The 22,464-nt window shown below is 29.9% G+C and overlaps 1 protein-coding gene across 1 annotated transcript; it reads right to left on the bottom strand.

Annotated features, from left to right (window-relative positions):
- Positions 1 to 8,375: 8,375 nt before the first annotated feature.
- LOC108760631 (uncharacterized) lies at positions 8,376 to 22,386 on the bottom strand. The gene is made up of 16 exons (XM_018506688.1): positions 22,188 to 22,386; positions 20,249 to 20,531; positions 19,751 to 19,936; positions 18,991 to 19,202; positions 18,701 to 18,872; positions 17,637 to 17,954; positions 17,125 to 17,269; positions 16,867 to 17,021; positions 12,964 to 13,148; positions 12,124 to 12,412; positions 11,592 to 11,777; positions 10,216 to 10,427; positions 9,932 to 10,103; positions 9,351 to 9,665; positions 8,964 to 9,108; positions 8,376 to 8,861 (listed from the first exon to the last, which is right to left on the bottom strand). Exons 1-16 carry the CDS (start codon positions 22,326 to 22,328, stop codon positions 8,702 to 8,704), a joined length of 3,276 nt encoding a protein of 1,091 aa, XP_018362190.1. The 5' UTR covers positions 22,329 to 22,386; the 3' UTR covers positions 8,376 to 8,701.
- Positions 22,387 to 22,464: the final 78 nt, after the last annotated feature.

The following is a 22,464-nucleotide window of genomic DNA, read 5'->3' as shown; positions in this document are numbered from 1 at the left end:
ATATATATATATATATATATATATAAATTTGCATGAAAAACAGTAATTGAATTTTGAGCATTTTATACAAATATCTTCATATTTGTATAAAATGCTCAAAATTCAATTACTGTTTATCATGCAAATTTTTTTATGTACGTATAGATATAATGCAAAATAAACTTAGAGCAGAGCAACTGCGCATAAATATATACAGACAAAAATTGTATATAAAGACATAAGAAACAAAATGGACATCATATTCTAAAATCTAATATATACAGTGTTGGAACGTATCTAGGTAAAAGTATCAAGATACGGTATCTAGATACTTTAGCTGTACCTAAATGCGTTACCTAGATCCTTATTAACGCATTTAGGTACAGCTAAAGTATCTAGATACCGTATCTTGATTCTTTTACCTAGATACGTTCCAACACTGAATATATATGTATTTTAGAATATGATGTCCACTTACCATAAGTTTTCACATACAGATGAACATTGACATATACACCATGCTTAGAACGATAGTACATAGATAATGCGAAATAAATTTAGAATTAGTTGAACCGCATTTGCGCAGTAAAATTGTTTAATAATTTTAGAATAAATTTTGGTGTAACAACAAAAATTTAATAACAGGTAAATAATTGGTCATAAATTTTTCTTATCTTTTAGTATTATTTAATATATTTTTTAATAAAATGATTTAATCTTAAAATTAAAATAAAATTTACTTGTAATCAACTAAAAAATAAATTTTATATGTTTTTATCTTACTATACAGAACAGATTAAAAAACTTATGTTTATTGTATTTCAAATTACAAGACATCGAGACAATTTTTATAAATTTGATGTATACGTACGCTGAAAAAATGTTTTGTTATATTAATTGAAATTCTTGGTAGAGTCAACCAGAAGATACAAATTAAATACTTATAGTGAAATCTATCGAACATTCCGCTAGATAACCGGAAAACAGAATGCGCGGTTATCTATGTTTGTAGAACTGTGGAAAATATTTCATACGGCTTTTTCAGTCATTCTTTTTGTAACATCGCGGATGTGCCATTTTCTTAGACTATAGTCACACGAGGGAAGGAAGAAAGTGATTTATTTTCAATAAAAGTTGACGGAAAGAGATCTCGGATAAAATATATGTTATCGATGTTTCTTCGAAACTTAGATCTTGTGAGCAAATGCGAACTTTCTCGAGCTTATAACCACGATGGAATCCCTTAAACGTGATTTCGCATTAATACAGTTTAAAGTTAGTTCCCCTTTTATACATATAGGTTTCTATACTCTTCTTATGCATTTATGAATTGTTTATACGTATATAAACGTACGGATATGAAAATGACATAAAGAAAACGAACAAGAATATGTATTGAAACACGATGTTTCCATATGTTTTGATATTCTATTTCAATTATAATATTATGTAATAGAATGTGTTTTATTTTATGATGTATGATATATATTTTTAAAATATAAATTGTCAAATTTTATGTGCACTTACAACAATTTGTAAAAATGCGGATTGGCTTTGAATTTTTATTCTATCCTCCTAAATGAAAAGATTTTATGAGTATGTCGTGTATCTCATATATGTAGGAAATATGCCTTTTGTCGGCATATATTCTTATAGTTCGTTAGTGATGAGTAATATGTTACGAGTTGTCTTTTTTACGACCGTCGTATATATTGCGTGAGAAAATGTATCCAATTTGCCGTAGTCAATTTACGCGGTGCTATTTACGATATTTTCTTTACGATGTCATTATATCGCTTCACAATTTCTTATATATCGAGATTTAATCTCGGCATATTGTTAAATACTAACTAGCAAATTACGCGTTTTATGAGATCATCGGTCTATCATTCTGTTACAACAGAATGTTCATCTCCTGTTTAAACTTTTATTTCAGAACCATATTGTCGACTCACTTTCGATGGATGGTCCTGCTGGCCGAACACTCCAGCAGGATCAACGGCTTATATACCATGTCCCGACTTCATCACCGGTTTTGATGCATCGCGTAAGTACGTAGCTGTAGAAATGCGATAATTAATCATCTAAGCTATCGGTTTTTTTTCTTTTGATGAATGATTAGTCGTTATTACTGGTATAATGACTAGTGTTATTTTGCAATTGGAACGCTACTTGCGTCAGGAAAATGAGTCTTGTTTATGTAACTAGCACGCCGCAACTATTTTTCATATTCTTCCAAAAACATTCAAAGTCACGTACCTTAGTATTTTAAATCTCTCTTATTTTATTTTTACAATTTCACTTTTTTTCCTCGTCCCCTCTTTATTATATTAACGACAATAATAAATGACTTGCACTTTTACATGATTTCATAGTAATTGATCTTAGTAAAGATAAAATACTTATTTCGGTTTACTTACTTAATATCAATTCTCTTCATTTCGCTTCGTAAAATCTGTACAGTTTATAATTTGTGAAAAAATTTATAATAGAATTTCTGCCCTCTCTCATATTCGTTGATACATCAAATGATATAAATCGAGGAAAATCAATTGATGAATCAATTGATATATTTAATCTTCTGATTTAACAGTATATCATTTTTATCGATGTTAGTCACAAGTGACACAAATATCTTCTGATTTATTATAGAAATTAGTTTAAAAATTTCGAAAATTATTTACTGTAGAGAGTAAAAAAACTTTTATTACTTTTTCTCTATTTCCTTTAAAATCTTTAAATCGCGTAGAAAAAGGTATTTCAGGAAAGATACTAGAGGATTTGTGTGAAAAAAGTTATCGTATGCCGCGAAGAATGTATCCATTATTTGTTCGTTTGCTTGAAAAATGTACTGATAATAGATAATATAATCATATCTATTAAATAAGATTTGAGGTAAATGGACACATACTATGCAATGCCACATGTATTTAAATTGCTTAAAAAAACCTTTATATGTAACTCACATTGCGCTTTTACTTATATATAATCGCTACAAAAAAATTTATAAACACGGGTATCTTTATTATACAATATCTATCTCGTATGACTCTTAAATTATAATATGCATTTATTTTTTTTCGAGAAATATTTTAAATGTTTATTGAAAAAAACTTTAGGCATCCTTTTAAATAAAAGGTATAAAATATTTATAAGAATTCGCGACCATTTCATTAAAAATGACTTGGACATTAACAGTTTAACGTACAATATATAAAATTACACTTGCAATTCAATGATCAATTAAACAATAAATAATAACAAAACATTAATAATATTGCTGGAAATACATATATAAACTCACTCGCTATGATCTTTAGTTTCTTTAATTTGTTTTATTAATGTTGAAAAAATTAATATTCGTAAAAAAATGTTCGTATAAAACAGTCTCAATAACAGGCTCCTGCATTTCTTGGAATTTTTTAATGAGTTCACAGTATCTTGTCATATATTTGTTCTTCGAATCCAGCGACGGTAACCTCTTCACAGCTATAAAGTAGGAATCTGTATTACCAATTTCAACAAGACCTTCTATGACGCTAATAATACAGTTTTCATATTCATCGGATATCTCGCGAACAAAGTCCTGGAGAATTTTAACTATTAACGAGATTGATCGTGACGAGAAAATATCGATTAATTCAGACAAGTGCTGACCAATTTTTAAGCCAAAAGCTTTCATCCCTGAAGATTCGTTGCAAACTTCTTGAAATTTCTTCACATATACTAATCGCAAATAAGACGTCGCATCTTGTTTAGGTGACAAGATAGATGAAAATAAAATTTGCAAACTATCGATGACTTGTGGATTAATAGATGTATTAGAATGAATATATATATATATATATACTTACAGACGCGGATAACGAAAATATTTATGAATAAATGCATAATTTTGTTGAATCAATAGTTATATTTTTTAAGAGATTGAGGCTTATCACGATAAGTGCAATAAGTGGTCGCTGTGTTTGCTTCACGAAAGACATCGGTGAGTATTTTAAAGTATATTATGTATTCATCCTTACTCTCCAAAAGATACGATACTATAAAAGACATCGCTGTTTTACGCAAATCACAATAATAATCACAATAAAATAAATATTTTCGAATTATATTTTTGATCAATTCTTTGGGTAAAACATTGAACGAAATTGCTTTGGAAAGATATGTCAACAACGAGGTAATACAACTTTGTATATTACCTCGTTCTATAATCGATGGACAAGTTTCACGAAACTTGTCCATTGTTTTCAACCACAGATCGAAATATTTCGTAATGTATTCATTGGGAATACATTAACTAATATAAACTTGCAGTGATTTTTTACATAACGACAAGATGGTTCTTCTATATGTAACACATTATGTTTAAATACATCCTTTATCATTTCCAACATTATTTCTAGGACATGTAATGTATCGGATCTTTTTTCAATAGAGCCAGTGGGATTCACCGACGACACAGTTTGATAATATAGGGACCAAGTTTCGGGTTTTGAATTCGAAAAGAATAATTGTTGGATTGCTTTGAACAAAACTTGTTGTATTGAATAATGATCGATTCTTGAATGTCTTGAATTCTCGGTCGACAACATATTTTGGTAGAAATCAAGTTGTTGCACGACAGATGTTAAAGATATTAGTAGACTACTCTCCACGTGCTATGTGAATGTATGCTATGTGAGCGTATGCTGGACATAGGTGGCTTCTATTGGGCTCGATATTTCTCGAGCCCGAGCAGGTATGTCAACTTCAGGTCAGAGATCTCCTTCGTTTCTGGAGGAAGATTGGTCTGAGCTGACCTGAGGTTAGTGCGGCTGAGAAAACACAATGGAGAAAACCTAGTCTGCGTGTCGTTGGTGGGCCCTAACTGGAGGCTGCCTCCCGAGCTATTATTATTATTATTATTATTACTGCAACTACTCTTCTATGTACTCTACTTATTTTATATGTTAGTTTTAAATCACCCTTAATGGCAAAATAACAAATATAAATGTAAAATATTGTGTCAATTATTTAACATTACTAGTTCGTTAATAAATAACACAAGACGAATGAGTTACTTTAACTTAAAATTTAGAGTGGATCTCCTGAGTAGAGTGGACATGTAAAAAATGTTAAAATTAACATTTTCTTTTTTACTGTGTATGTACAGTGAATACAAAAAATATTTATACAAGAGAGATTTTTATTTTAAAAAGTCTGATTTGTGTGTGTAAAATAAATATTAATTAGCTATTTTATACAATCAATTACCAATATAAATATGGAGCTTCAAGAAAATAATGTGCTAATGATCTTAGAACTAGGGTTTCTTATTATACATATATTACTATATGTATAATATATATATTAAACGAAAACACATTTACACGTATAATTAGCATATCCATTTATAATAAACGTTTCTTCTTTTATTATGGAGTCATCTTAGTGTGACGGGTTGAAAAAAATCGAAAATTTTTTTTTGAGTGTAAAAAAGACGTTTGAGTATAGTAAAACCGGTAAAAATATGTACATAAAATAACATTAAAACAGTGTATTCGGACAAACGTTTCTAATAAACTAATATGCTATTTCTACGAGTAAATCTTTACGTCGGCTTTAAAATGCACTTTAAAATGTTAAACTATAAGAAAATGCAAAAAGAAAAATAAAATAGATTTTTTTAATTTTATAAAATAAACATTTAAATATTTCTCAAGGTAGTTTTTACAGAAGTACTAAATATAAATGTAAATGTAAATGTATTCTCGTGCAAAATATACATGTAAATGTATTCTCGTTTAAACATATAGTACCAGGTCTTATAATTTAAAACACGTATATTTGGAAACAACGTTTTTAGTAAACGGATATGCTAATTATACGTATAATAAACGTTTACTTACAAGTAAACGTTTTTCTGAAAGTGAATATAAACGGATAAACGTGTCAAGGTTACACGTATCTTCGAAAAACGGAATGAAATTAGAGCCCTAGTTAAAACCTAAATTTTTCGAATATAGATAGTATACTTCTTGTGCATCTGAATAATAAAATCTTTTATTATCACTTATTTTTAAAATAATATACTTTAATTATTACAATATTTCTTTTTAGGTAAAATAATTTTTCAGAAATATATGATCTGTTTTACTCTTTATTAATAAATTGCTAATTAATGTTTACTTTCGAAAAATAAGGTTTTTGGGGGAAATATGTCTCTAGTACGAATATTTTTTGTACATCCAGTAAATAGCGTATTCGAATTTTCTCTTTTTACCTTTTAGGCATGTTATCGAATTATGAAATTACACCTTTGCTCGCAAACAAATCTAAACAAAGATCTTGTTTGTTTAATTATTCCAAGGTGAAATCGATGGCGAATATCGACGCTAGCAGCGAACGTCTTGGTAACGAACAATTTTCATTAATTCGCGTGAAGGACGTAATATATGGCGATCGCTACAAATTTAAAACGTTTTTTCTGAAATGGACAATGCGCGAAACACAAACAAGATCAAATTTATGACAAAAAATAGCGGGCTGTTTTTCGCCAGTTACAGTACTACAAAGACAATTTTTTCTTCGGCAGCGGTATTCAATTTGATACCGTTCGTACTCAACTAATCGCAAATATCACCCGCACGCACTAATTGATTATCGCATGCTCAATTTCACGTACGTCCGCGACCGGCGAGATTTAAATTAAATTCTTACCGAATTCCGATCGCTTTCACTATGTTTCTTAACGATCCCTTCTGTGAACTTTACACTGCGTACGTGGCTTGTGTGATTTTTTCAACTTGTCTAGATCGATCCGTCTCACGAAAGATCGGTCAGAAGTGTGTTAAATTTTCCCAAAAACAGTATAATGGAAAAGGTCAGGAGCGATAGCTTTATATAAGAGACGCATGCGCGTTTTGTGTCGATGTGTTCGACGCGTACGCAAAGACATAAGGTGCGTTCCGTATCGCGCATGATGCGCATGATGCATCCATTGTCCTTGTTTAACATTTGTTGAGCAACAAGGATAAACGACGCATTGTGCGCATCATGCGAGAAACGGAACGCACCCATAGAGAATGGACTGCGCGATCCGTGTGTCAAAATGGTCGATAGGGATGAGAGAGAGGGACCGTGGCAGACGGCCATTTCTATCTCTTTCCATTCAATGGTATAATGGGAGAGAGAATGAGAGGGCGATTGGCCGTCTCCCACGGTCCCTCTCTCTCATTTTGTTGGCCACATTTGATATATTACTTAGATACGGATCGCGCAATCCATTCTCTATGCTTTGCACGTACGTGTTAAAATGGTATCATTGTCAGGACTTTTGAAGTTAATTGCCCTGTAATATGCATAGAATTTATTTATTTTTTTGTCCGTTATCTATGACTATTATATGACATGAGGTACAGTCAACGCGATGATGCAAATGCTTTAAAGCGTTTTCTAATTGATCAGTTCGTAAAATTCTTTGTTTTAAATGGTCAATCAAACGCTTCAAAGCGTTTGTAGCGAGATTTTGACCATACGGCAATGAGATGAAAAATAACCAATATCTTTATCAAATTTAGGACCGGTTGTTCCATCTTCGAATAAACTGTGGCCGATATTCATAGTCCGTTCTTATTTTAAGACCGTCTTAAGTAATGTCTTGAAAGATGCTAATACAGCTCTCTGATTGGTTCGTGACATTTTAAGATTGTACTTAAGACGATCTTAAATATAAGAACCGAATACCGGCCTATATGTGATAATTTATCTGCTGGATAAACAAAAGAGTATAAAATATTAAGAGCATAAGAGAGTAAGAGAGTAAGACAGTGAGCCGAAGTTTACCGAAAGGATGGAACAACTCAACCTAAGAGTTCCATTTTTCTTTGAAGCAAATATTAACTGTAAGAGTGAATAAAAACGAGTTATTCTAAGAAAAATTATAACATGAATACCAGAAAGTTCGTGGGTCATCGCCGCGTTTTTATACATTGCTAATGCCATTGTTAATAGTATTAAACACGGCGATAACCCGCAAATCTTCTGGTATCTTTGAAGATGATACGTGAAAGCCTTATATATAAAAAGCGTTATTATAACATAAATTTCTTAAAGTTTAATTTAGAGAGGAAGATAATTCTGCGTAACGATCAGTCGAAATTGTTTTTAGATTAAAAAAAAAGTTGCTTATATGCATATATTATAAAACATAAAAATAATTGGATAACCTGGAATCCGTCTAGAATGTAGAAAATAAATGTATTAGTAGCATATGAAAACACACGAAAAATTTAATACGAGATGTAGAAAATGTACTGAATGTGATACCACATGAAACACGCGTAAAACATTCAAATTTAATACAGTAATATTATAAATGTAATATTTTATTATTCATTTTAGTTTTATCCGCATTACAATTTCATAGTTAATTTTACGCGTGCACGAATAATTCTCAGTCAGAATTTAACTAAAATTACTTGAAATTCATTACGACAAATAGTACTGAATGCTTAATTAACACTTCTTAATTTTAATTTGCAAACAACTTTATGTTCCTAGTAAGTCATAGTTTGGGGACTATAGTATTATGTAATCTTCTATTCCTATTAACCAAAATCGACCCTGAACTTAAAGGGAATAACAATAGTATGCCCATCATTAAAAAATATGTTTAAAAAGTGACAAGTATAGTTATTATAAACCCAAAAGATACAGAGAAACCCAACTTAATAAAGTTTTAACGCTGTAACTTATTTTTTCTCTCTTCCCAATCCCATCTTTCTTCTCCTTTACGGAAAACTTTCATTTGCGAAATTGTATCGATATTTAGATAATTGTATTTTCCATCTTGTGAATCGCTCACGGGTAACCACATATTTGTAACAGGCGTTGGATTTCTAAATCATTTAATTAAGAATTAATTATAAATACGAAATTAACGAAATTAAAATATCATATGTTTAGAATAATATATTTAAAAGAAATTAAATTTCTCGTACCCTGTTTTAGCAAAATCCGTCCACATTTGTGTTAAGCATTTTATCATCTTGTAGTCTTCTGAATCAATTCCAGGTGATGACATGCCGAAATCTTTTAACATATTAAAATAAAACAAGTACGCCAGTTCCTCAGCATGTGACACACCTGTCAATTATTTTCGTTCACTTTTAATTAAATCTTTAAATTACATAACTTTATAAATATTTTAAGACGATTTGTTGTTTAAATTAAATTTATTGCCTATAAAACAGATCGCGTTGTTTTAAACTCGCATAAAAATTTAGAAACATTTGAAACTAATAATTTTTATTGTAATTACAATATAAGCGGATATTCTTTATAAATAAAGATAGATTTTTAGATAGTCTTAAATTAATTAATAATACCTGGGAATTGAATATCAAATATTTTTCTTGTAAAAGAAGAGTCACTCTCGTATGAAAATTTATACAGATACGTCACTTTCTTATCATTATTATTCAGTTTTGTTTGAATATCCACTGTTTTCATTATATCACGATAAAAGAACTCATCGCCGAGAAAATCAACGTAATTTATTAGAGTTTCTTCTGAAATTGCTTTGTCACCAAAATATAAAGATCGCAATTCCTCGACTGTAATTGGTAACGTAGATAAAGTTTCAGGCAATATAGCATTTTTGAAATCAGAATCAATTTTCCTAAACTTTTCTTTGCTCATACCTGAAATAATTTTAAAAACATTTTAGTTCTGCCCGCTACATCATATGATAAATAATAGATGTTTTTACAACTTCCCTTTTTAAATTAAAAAATAATTATTTTCTGTACATTTGCCAAACAAAAAGAAAATCTTTTGTTAAAACATTATTTAAACTTTTTATGTAATGGGGTGTGTCCATTAAAAAGAATGCGACATATGATAGATATTCTATGAAAAAATTCGAAGCATTAAAAATGTACTTAATGAAGCCAAAAATAAAACTCACGCCCTTTCCAGTTACTGCATGGAAAAAAAGATCCTTCGCAACTGGTAAAACCCAAAAGGAATGGTACCTTAACACCGCGGCGCTTAAACGTTTTTACATCTTCCGGAAAAACTGGATTCGATGATTTGTGATCCAAAGTCGGTGAACATGTTAAACTATATTGTAGATTCTCCTGTGCGAAGAAGATATTATTGAAATAATATTTTATTTGCACACAATCTGTAGCCTGCATACTGCATATTTATCGAACTTATATAATTACAACCATATATTCAGATAATTACAGTTTCCGTCAAGAGAGACTCTTGTTCAGTTTCTATCAGCTTTTTAGCATCAATTGTTTTGAGAAATTCATAAGCGACTTTTGGATCTGCAGTAGTTTTTCCAAGTATTTTCGCGAGTCGAAAACCTTTGTTCATCGAATGAGATTGTCGTTCAGTTAAGCTCCAAGGACATGTTGCGACACCACTTTGCGATATCGCTTTATGAAATAGACCTAATAAACAATAATAACAAATTAGCTTCATACAATTTATTACATGACATTCTTATTTTCTTTTCTTCGTAATGTATAAACTAGTGTTTGAGAATTCTTGTAACCACCGATATCATAATGATTTTGTGATCAATCTTACATTATTAAATCTCCCCCCCCCCCCCCACACACACACCCATGTTAGAGCAATTAAATAAAACGTAACGGATGAAAAATTCAGATATTGAAATCAATTAACGTATTAATAATCGCCATAATTGATGAGGCATTTTTTCCATCGTAAAACCAGACGACGGATGCTCTGTTCACAAAACTCCTTGCACTGGGATCGTACCTACCCGCAAACAGTCTCCTACACTGTTGCGTTCAATAGAAATTTTCTGCTTTTCAGATTCTAGTTCGGATCTCCAAAGACATGTCGCATGGCGACATGTCCAGGTTGTAGGCTGAATGCTCCAGTATTTCTCATTAGAACTGTGTCGCTATGCGATTTCCACGTCTTTGGAAACCTATATAGCAAGTCTGCAACGACAATGTCGATATTCTTATATTGTCGTTGCACTGATATTGTACGTAATAAAAAAGGTGTGTAACGACAACATAACGATATCGAATTGACATCAGAAGTAACAGAATCGATGATACTGATGAAGAATCTGAAAGGCCGGAAATTTCCGTTGGACGCAACATAGCAGGAGACTGTGAGTGGATTCAATCCTAGCCCTAAGATTTTTATAAACAGAGCCATCCGTCGTTTGGTTTCACAATGAAAGAAGTGCCTTGGCCATGATAATTATTAGCACATTATTTTGTATATATATGTGGTCTGTAGGAAAGTTAGTTGTTTTATAAATTTTTACATTTCATTAGTATTTATAGACTTTATAATTTGAATTAAACATTTAGAATTTACAAAAAAATTTTGAGGAGTATGTTTTATTAGAAACTAATTGAAAGAGAGAGAAAAAAATAAATTTATTATCTGTTTAATATATTCGCGGAGCTTTTTATTTTTTATTTACAAATGTATTAGTGCTTGAATGGTTTTGAGATAAAGCAAAACCTAGTTGACTTATGAATAAATTCATGATTAAATGGAACGGGGTTTGGGTTTCTAAATTATTAAATGTATCGATAAATCTTTATCGACAAAATACGTTGTACCTTCAGCTAACGGAGACAGAGTTAAATAATGTACGATGGCTCCACCAGCGCTTTCGCCGAAAATAGTGACATTATCTGGATTTCCTCCGAACTCTGATATATTTTTCTGCACCCATCGTAACGCCATGATCACATCCTTCAGACCTTGATTACCTGTCGCCACTTTATCGTAGAGATTTAGGTAACCTGAAGTCATTAATGAATTTTTTCAAAGTTGATTTATCTTAGTTAAAAATAGATGATTACTTTATGGTTAAAGCAAATAATTGTGTTAAAATTTATTTCTATAATACTAATCAGTAAAATTTAAATAATCTTATATGTAAAAATAAATAGCAAACACACACATAGATGTTTGTAACGACATACTATAAATAACTAGATGTGAATTAAACTTTTTGTATTAATTAACTTATTTGGACTATGTCTAAGTGACTTATTTCAAACAGAAGACATCTGAACAATTACTATAGCAAAATGTTAAACACAAATGATATGTGTACAATGATACATATTGAAACGAATGACGCACCTAGAACGCCTAATCTATAATTCAAGGTAACCAAAACTACATCTTTCCGCACGATATAATCGGGACCGTACATAACTGCGTCGCCAGAACCCTGATAAAAACCACCACCATGTATCCACACCATTACCGCATGTTTCTTCGAAGGTTTGATATTCGTGGTGTACACGTTTAAATAAAGGCAATCTTCATTGCCCTCAATTTCATGTTTAAAATGATTTATTTGAACGGAGATGTTTCCATATTTCGAAGCGTCTCTTTTACCGGACCATGGTTCTGCTGGCACCGGATCCTAAAAATCGCATATACGCACGATGTGATTCTCTATGTTAAGAAACAACTTTTTTGTATACAAAATTGTATTTAAGTAATTCTTAAACGAACAACTAACGAAGTTAAAGCTAACGAATGAGTGTTCTAAGAGTTCGGCATAAATTTGAAGATGTTCATTTTACTATTTCCTTTTCATATAGGCTTTATTGTAGTGTTATAGAAAGCTCTTAAAATAAGCTTAAAATAAGCTAACAAGAATGTGCAATAAAAATGAGAGATTCCATTAAAAAAATTCAATTTGACTTTTATATACGATTGTAAACTCTTTTAACGATATTTTATTTAGCCCTACAACTTTGCTTCTTACATATTTTTTGCTGTAGTCGATCGTCTTCGAGATATTTTAGTGTTTCTGGATTTTTTGATGATGTATATTAATAAACGAAAAGCAGATTATATAATAATTATGAAATATAAATAATAAACAGCTTTATGATCGATTAATCACAATTTTTCAAAGAGTTAATTTTTATAAAAATGTATTTATTATCGTGAATTGTATTTACTTACTTTGAATCTAAGTTCTCCAATCGGCGGTTTCGCATATGGTATTCCTCTAAAGGCTGTGTAATAATCATTATAAACACCTTTTTCTACGACGCCAATTAACTTTCCTTCCTGCACGTGTATTTCGATTCTGTTATCCATAATGGATACGCTATCTAAGTAGAAAAATATCTGAGAAAAATTGATCACTCACTAGAAATTGGCTGGTTTTTTATTATTTTGTTAGATAGTAAGTATTCAGGATAACTGAATAGAAGTCTTAGATAAAATTAACTCTAGTGAGGAGTCTTGGAAAACTGGACTAGGTCAGACGGATCAGTAAATAGCTATGGATAGTTATGGATGACGAGAGAAAAATGCGTGTCGATAAGTTTATCAGTTTATATTGCATACATGTGTACGAGTATGTGTATTTTAAGAAAGATATAAATTATTTTTTTATAAGTCAGATTAAAATCGAATTGATCCGATAAAATTTTATTTATCGTTTATGATTATGTCATACCTTATATACATTTAACGTGCGTAAATGAACTTGAATTATCTCTCTTGTTACATTTCTCAACGAACAACTAGGACAATTTATTACGTCTTGTTATATTTATTCGTGATTTGCAAGAAATATGAGGAAGTGCTCCCCGATGCACTATAAATGTAAATCAACCGATGAAATTATACAAATATAATTAAGGAAAAGATGAATTCTTTTCATTGATACAGAATTGATATCTGCATAACATTATATAATAAAAAGTTTATAATAATTAAAATCATTTAACAGTATACATATAATAAAGTTGAAATCATTTTTTAATTTGACAGATTTTGAAAAAGAGGAATAGCATATTTTGAGAATATATATTTTAGAATGAGCGAAAAATAAATACACAGTATTATTTTTTATGAATTAAAATTAAACGTTTTTTTCAAAATATCGAGATTTTTCGTCACAGTTTTTCAACATAAATAAGTAAAATACCTTTGCGAGCTTTCACTTTGAAAGAGCGTATAGAAATAATTTAAATTAAACCTCTCAAATTAAATAGTGATGAAATTTATTTCGAATATGTACGTTTCGATTCTAAATACGAATTATATGACATGGGAAGAGGTAACATTTGCATTATGATACCTTATCGAAAGTCAAATGTGTTATATCAATATCGCAGGTGTTATTTCTCTCCATACAAATTTGCATTTACAATTTTATCAGATAATTGATAATTGCTTTTATTTTTGGACTTACATTAATTGCATTGAAAATGAGGAGAGATGATTATTTGTTGTTTCGAAGGTCATGTTTATATTTTTTATATTTTTTAAATCCGATAACATAAATTCAACTCTTCTCTCTTTTATCTTCTTATGAGAATATTATGTCTAAGTAATCATAGATTTTTTGTAATTCTAGTTCTAGTTGTTAACACTTAAAGAAGCTCCAGATCCGGGATAAAATATATATACTCGAGGAATATGTTTTATCATTATTTAATCTGAGAGGTTTAATATAAATTATTTCCGTACGCTCTCTCTTTCTTCATTCATCAGCGGGGACTCGCAAAGGCATTTTACTTGTTTATGTTAATTTATTCGTTAGAGCTCAAATTTTACTTGTTTCTCAATAAAAACTTAAGGAAATTTGCCAATGAGAGCCTGCACCAGATGTTCAATGTGATAATAATGATTCATGTATTCACAAAAATATAATATAATTACAGACGTTTCGTCAATTGTGTTCTCTTCATAGTGCAACAAATATATAATCCTCCAGAAATTGAATTTATTTGATATGTGTTGTCAAAAATGTAAAATACAATAAGCTATAATTTTCGTCAAGACTATAATCTTCGTCTGTCGTATCTCATCGGATACTCAACCTATTAAGAAAGTTACTATAATAAAAATAAAAAACGAGATTTTAACAAGGAATGTTGACTTAATACCAAATTAATAATTGTGTATTGATTATTACTTACTTGAGAAACAGATTAACGATGCTCTGTACAATATAATAAGAGAACAATCTGAATACGTTGAATTTTAATTTGCTTATGAGAAGTCAATAGCAAACTCATTTGTTTATCAGAAATAAGATTAACGAGTATAAATAAGTTGAAGCAGCACTCATCCACAATTAATGTCATGGTATAACGGACTCAATAGATCCATGTCGCTCTGTACATTTAAAGCATTTTTCTGTTTTTTAATATATATTGCTTCTGAGATAAGGCGTCTATTGAGAACCCTTTCTTCGTCTAAAATTTCGACGTTATTTCACTCGAAATCATGATTGCATTCTAATCTATATTCTGTAATTACCGAATTCTAACCTGTATTTCTATTAATGTACTTACGATGTTCGTCAATTCTTGTTTTTAATAATCGTTTGGTTTGTCCCACATAAGTAACGTCACAATTTAGACAATTTATTTTATATACTACATTAAAACGAAACATTGCTGGTAATTTATCCATTTTTTGTACTTTGAAGAGGACACAATATTGATGTCGAAACGTCTGTAATTATATTATATTTTTGTGAATACATAAATCATTATTATCACATTGAACACCTGATGCAGGCTCTCATTGGCAAATTTCCTTAAGTTTTTATTGTTAAATTTTGGAGCCTTTTTATTTTGTACATTATTTACTTGTTTATGTTGATTTTTTCGTTGGAGTTCAAATTTTACATAATAAAGAGAATAATAATATTTTTACATACATTGTAAATTGTATAGTAATATTAAATATAACAATATTAATTTTAAAAATAATTAAGTAATTGTATAGAACTCCTCAATATTTAATAAATTAAAGACAAAAATGTCAGGGGAAATAGGAGTTATTATATTAATTCTAATTGTTCTTATTAATAAAAAAATTTTTACATGAATGTGATTTCAATTTAGAGGATATATTTTTTTAAAAGTATGAGTGATGAAATAACATTTATCTTAAACGTGAAAAGGAGGGTACATATTTTCGAGGGTTTTTCGATCACTCGGGGATCGTTTTATTTGTATGTTTTCTTATGTATTTTTCTTCGTAGAAACCGAAAATAATCATTATAAATTATAATAACGCCAGACTTAAGGAAAAATTAGTGCATTGAAATAAAATGAATAAAATCCTTATTCGCATCGTTATGAAATCACTATCAGTTATGCCTCAATGATTTAGAAATTAATTCCAAATTGGATCAAATGCGAGTAATATTGCATCACAAAACGTTAATTAGATTATATTTTTCATTAGGACATTTGTTACAAAAAAATTAATAATCTTACCGCAAAATAAGATAAAAAGCAGTCAAAAACAGATAGCCGAGACACTCAAAAGCTGCCAAACGACTATGGGCTGAGATAGACGAACAACTTTGTGGCGTAATAACAAACATCAACCTATTCACACTCAAGTATGAAGTCTATGAATATATTGCTTGTTTTTCGCGCTAAGATCACTTTCTATTCGAGCATTTCGAGTCCTAATGTACCTATACAGTTTACAGCAGACGCGCGACGCTTGGAGTGGGAGAAACGATATCGAGATGACAAATAGGGTATAATGAGAAATATAATTTAATTATATAACGTTTTGTGGTGCAATATTACTCGCATTTGATCCAATTTGGAATTAATTTCTAAATCATTGAGGCATACCTGACAGTAATTTCATAACGATGCAAATAAGGATTTTATTCATTTTATTTCAATGTACCAATTTTTCCTTAACTCTGGCGTTATTATAATGATTATTTTCGGTTTTTACGAAGAAAAATACATAAGAAAACATACAAATAAAACGATCCCCGAGTGGTCGGGAAACCCTCGAAAATTTGTATCCTCCTTTGGAAATATAATTTTAATATAAATAATATTCTAACAAGCACAGAATTTCATAGTTTGTGTTTCATATTCTTCCAATCGCAGCGCCGTTCTTCTTTACGAATGCTTTCCATGCGAGGAACAAGATCAATATTTAAATAATCGCACATGTCTCCACGCTTCAGTGGAGTCCATTTAGTGGGAGTCACATTCGTAATAACAGGCGTTGGATCTCTAGTTGAAAATTAAAAATTAGTTATTAACACACAATTACAAAACTTTTAACGAAAAAATTAATTTTTAATTTAAAAAAATTAATGTTTTTAATTCTTCGCACCCTGTTTTAGCAAAATTTGTCCACATTTGCGTTAAGCAATCTATTATTTTATAGTCATCCGAATTAGATATAGGTGGTGACAAATTGAATTCTTTCATCATATGAGGATAAAATAAAAAAAATAAATCTTCAGCATGAGTCACTCCTATAAAAAATATTGTTATATAATACATTAATTTTAAAAACCCAACTAGATTTCTATTTTGAAGTATAATATTTAATGTTTGTAAATAGTACTACAAAATAATGTATACATACATACATATATATATACACACGTATATATATATATATATATATATACACATACATATGTATGTATAATCTTTAATTTTTTAAAGTGAAATATTTTTAAATGCATATTGATACATATTCGATCTCTTTCTCTTATAATGATTTATAAAAATTTAGATTTGTTTTTTAACAATGTTTAACGTAATATAAGTGCACTCGTATTCCTTAATGAAGGATTAAAGATTTGTATATGGTTTTAAGTAAAATAGTGACGTTACCTGGCAGCGTAACCTTTATTATTTCCTTTCCGAGATAAGTTTTACTTTCATATGAAAGTTTATACAGATATGTTGGCGTGTAACTGTCAGAACTCATTTGAATATCAACTGCTTCCATAATACCACGATTAAATACGACATCGCTAAGAAAATCAGCGTAATTCATTAAAGTTTCTTCTGATACTGCTTTATTTCCAAAATATAAAAATCGTAACTCTTCAACTGTGATCGGTATTTTTGACATTGCAGATAAAGCTCTAGGCATTATGGTTTTCGTGAAATCAGAATCGACTTCTTTAAGAGCTTTTTTGCTTATTTCTAAAACAATTAAAAAAATTTTATTGTTACTAACGACTATAGATGCTAGATGGCATGTGGATAATATTTAAGGGACATATTTGTTAAAAAATAATTTATTTTGCTAAAAAGAATATCTATTAGCACGTAAATATTTTAGTGTATTATTTTTCATACAATGGCCTGTTAAAAAAACACAGCGTGTGTATAATATCAGATGATACTGTATATCAAAAGAAATAATTAATGCATATTGGATTATTATATATATAGATTTAACTAAACGAATGTACAAAATGCATGTTAAAAATAACATTATTTTAGAACAAAATAATTGTTTTAGAGAACGTAATATTTTAATTACATTTGACAAGTCCTAATTTTTTAATACCTTAGTGCCCGTTTCTACTAATATAGATAACTTTATTCTCGGTTCTATTGTCCTTTATCTTTGTTTACTTTTTAGAATTGGAAAAAGATGAAGAACAAATAGAATCAGGATTAAAGTTAATCTACATTGATAATAGAAATAAACATAAATATGTCTATGGTCTTATCCAGAAAATGTTTGCTTAATACTGATATACATACACGCAAGATATTATACTGATGTGTGTATACATATATGTATACCCGTGCGCACGTGCACACGCACACACACAACATTAAGTTTGTGTTGTTCTTTATAGGTCACATCGTATAAGAATTCATGCACTACAGTGGTTTACAGATATTTAATGAATGAACGCACAAGCATATGAACTTACGTCCGAAAAGTGTACTACATATGAGAAAAGACCCTTCGCAACTGTTATTTCCTAAAAGCCATGGCACTTTAACTCCGCGTTGTATTAACTTGTTTGGATGTTCCGGAAAGAATGGATTCGTTGATTCATAATCTAAAGTAGGTGTAAACAGTAAAACATGTTGTAGACGTTCCTGCAAAAACCAATGAAAATATTTCATAATTTGCAATTTGTTGTACAGTCAATCTTATATTATAATAATAAAATTATTAACACACACACACACACAACACAAATATTGAGATACTTACTACTGGGGTGGCAAGAAACTTCTGTCCAACTTTTGTGAGTTTTTTTGCATCGATTGTCTTAAGAAACTCATAAGCGACTTTTGGATCTGATGTAACCTTTCCAAGTTTCTCCGCAAGTTGAAAACCTCTGCTCATCGCTTTGTTTGTCCATTCAGTCAAGCTCCAAGGATTCGAGGCGACGCCGCTTTGCGAAATCGCTTTGTGAAATAAACCTGGAAATAGCAATTGAATTTAGTTATATTAATTAATTATCATTATATTTTTCTTGTTGTTTCTTCAGTTTAATAATATATAGGTTATTCTATAGAACTGATCTAAGCATTCTTTTAATTATTGTTTTTTTAGTCACTTTGTGGAGTCGATTTTATTTTCGAGAAAATGTTTCGGAAGAAATTATTATTGTTTCCCCTACAACTTTTTCAAATTTTAACATCATGCATAAGTTTTTATCATTAATATTTAAATTAAAATTTTAAATGTTTCACACAGAAATTGCTGAAGATGGATTTTTTAACGATAAATTTATTATCTACTTGATTGAAGGGGACAAAGAAGGGAGAGAGAGAAAGAGATTTGAACAAACAGCGTTCATCTTTAATCTTATAATTATTAGAACATATAACTCGAATTTTTGTCGAAGAAAAATCTAGTTCAAAATAATCAACGACTTTTTGAATATTTAATAGGAAATTTAATAATAAATATTAGATAAAATTTGAGGATGTTATCATTACATATTAATAGATCTGTAGGTTATTACCTTTGCCTAACGGAGATAGGTTTAGATAATGCACGATAGCTCCACCAGCACTTTCGCCAAAGATAGTGACGTTATTCGGATCTCCACCAAATTGTGATATATTTTTTTGGATCCATTTTAATGCCTTAACCACATCTTTCAGACCTTGATTACCCGTTACCACTTTGTCATAGAGATTTAGAAAACCTGAAGTCATTGATGCTTCTTTCATTTGCAAACTCGAATGACTAAGATCAGAAGTAGATGGTCTATATATTATATCTCATATAAGTAAAATTCATTAATGGTAATATTTTCTTTGACATTTTTTGCTTTAAATAATGTAAAGATAATTTCGACACAATACAAAGTAGCATTTATACGTACAGTATCATACATATATATAATATTACAATAATACATACGTATTATACATACATAAAATATTATTTTAAAAAAACAGCATATACTGAGAGATGCGTCTTGCACAATTTCGTATCTAGTTAGTATGCAACGTACCAAGAGCTCCTAGTCTGTAATTTAGCGTAACGAGTACCACGTCCTTCCGAACAATATAATCGGGACCATACCAGGCTGCATTACCAGAACCCCAAGCAAAACCGCCACCATGTATCCACACCATAATTGGACGTTTTTTCACGATATCTATAGTATATACATTTAGGTAGAGACAATCTTCATCACCCACTATTTCACGTGTTAGTAAATCAACTTGAACAGCGATATTTCCATATTTTGAGGCATCTCTGTCGCCGAACCATCTTTCTGGTGGTAGCGGATCCTGTATAGATAAATGTATAGCTTTTATTTATAAGAATCAATCTAATATCATGATATATCTTTTTTGTAACAAGAACGCACATGTAATGTAGAACAACCTGTCCTACATTACATGTGCGTTCTTGTTAATTTGCCTTATAGCTGATCTGCGCGCAAATGTTTGAATCGAGAGAATTAACAAATTTTTGATATAAATGATTGACACGCGTATCGATTCTTCAAATTTTTTGGGAAGTTTTTTATTACGAATATTACTCTTTTTATTTATACTATTTTGTAGTGTATACTACGTTGTAAATTCAAGAAGTTGATGATTAATGGAAAAAGTGCAAAGCTCATAAACGCGTAACTAAAGTCCTTGAATTATGTAAATTATGTAATTTTTCATTTGCCAATAACAATTTATCGATAATACAATAAAATCGGTAATAAAGTTTTCGCGTTTCCTTGAATTCGTATATTATTCGAATTATTTCCTCGAAAAATTTCAAGCGACACACATATAATTTTTTCTCGTATATTGTGTGCGTCCTTAGCACGTCGAAAAACCTAAGCAGTAGAACTTATGCAGTAAATGACAACCAGTTACAATTGAGCATTCTCAAAAATAGGTCAACCTGAAAAGAACCGTGACTGATCGATCCATGGATGTAGTTAAGAGGGAGAAGCTATGTCGCCCCTAAATCTCAAATGAAAACAAAAATAATTCAAAACAATTAAACATTTACGGACTATGTTTAATGAGTACTTACAAGAAATTAATTTTAGAAAAGAAGAAAGAATTGGAGGAAAAAGGAAACTCAACTCTAATTTAGTTCCTCTCCCTAAACAAAATCCTGGCTAATAAATTAGTTTATTTACTGCTTCAGTTCTATTGTTTTTATATGATTTAATTACATGAATGTTATAACAGAAAGATTAATTTATATCAGGAATAAATCGTTGTATCTATTCAAATTATACTAAAAATTTGTCGCCATAATTAAATATTAATATGTGAAAAGTCGATTCGCATTAGTTACTTTTTTAAATAAAAATTTTTATTTTTCTTAATTTTTGCAACTAATTATTAATATGTCAATAAAAATTGTTTGCAACCATAAGAAATCATTTAGTAATAAAGACAATAAAGCGTGAGAAAAATTTGAAGGTTTTTTTTTTATTTTCGAGCAGATATATGTATATTTCTTTTTATTCTTTAAAATGTTTTTTAATTTACATATATTACTGATACCATAAGTGAATTATCTAATAATAATTATGAAAAAATCAATACTGATTATATTAATATTAATTTTTGGCTTTTTGCAGTACACTTAAATTTTATACTTAATTTTATATCTATATTTGTCCATAAATCACTCTCTGAATGTTGTATTTACGAAAAATCCAAAGCGCTTATAGAAAAAACTCATATAATCTGCTAATTTAATTAAACACCAAATAAAAATCTGAGATACAACAGTGAAAGAAACGATAACCATTTTTTTTTATATCATTAACATTCAATTATAATTTTCTTAACCGATACTTTGTATCTTTTCGGTCAAATTAAAAATAAGACAGATAAGCAAAAATGAATTTTCTGTCAGTTAGACTCAAGATTAAAATTGAACGGTTATGTTGAATACGGCTATAGTAACGGAATGTTATTCACCTTGAATCTTAGTTCGCCAACCGGCGGTTTCGCGTACGGTATTCCTCGGAACGCGACGTAATGACCATCATGGACAGCTTCCTCAACGATGCCGATTAATCTTCCTTCATGCACATGTACGTTTACTCGATTATTATCCATGATACGGTGGAAGAATAGCAACAGAGTAACGGTAACGAACCTGCTGGTCGATGTTGTATGACTACGTATGTCGAGATTATGCAACTATATATATACTCGTGGAACTGAACGTCGGAGTATTGTATAATGACACCAG

The sequence above is a fragment of the Trachymyrmex cornetzi genome, unplaced genomic scaffold (assembly GCF_001594075.2).
Source record: "Trachymyrmex cornetzi isolate Tcor2-1 unplaced genomic scaffold, Tcor1.1 scaffold23, whole genome shotgun sequence".
Classification (NCBI taxonomy): domain Eukaryota; kingdom Metazoa; phylum Arthropoda; class Insecta; order Hymenoptera; family Formicidae; genus Trachymyrmex; species Trachymyrmex cornetzi.
Note: the sequence above shows the minus strand (reverse complement) of the source record. Positions and strands in the feature narration are given on the sequence as shown.

What these genes read in the sequence shown, in the direction of transcription:
- LOC108760631 (XM_018506688.1), bottom strand. Translation starts at nt 22,328, where the DNA reads ATGGATAATAATCGAGTAAACGTACATGTGCATGAAGGAAGATTAATC. An exon ending in AATAAAGGTTACGCTGCCAG is followed by an intron (nt 17,270 to 17,636) that starts GTAACGTCACTA and finishes TATTTTTTATAG; the next exon opens with GAGTGACTCATGCTGAAGAT. An exon ending in TCTGTCTCCGTTAGCTGAAG is followed by an intron (nt 10,428 to 11,591) that starts GTACAACGTATT and finishes ATTGTTTATTAG; the next exon opens with GTCTATTTCATAAAGCGATA.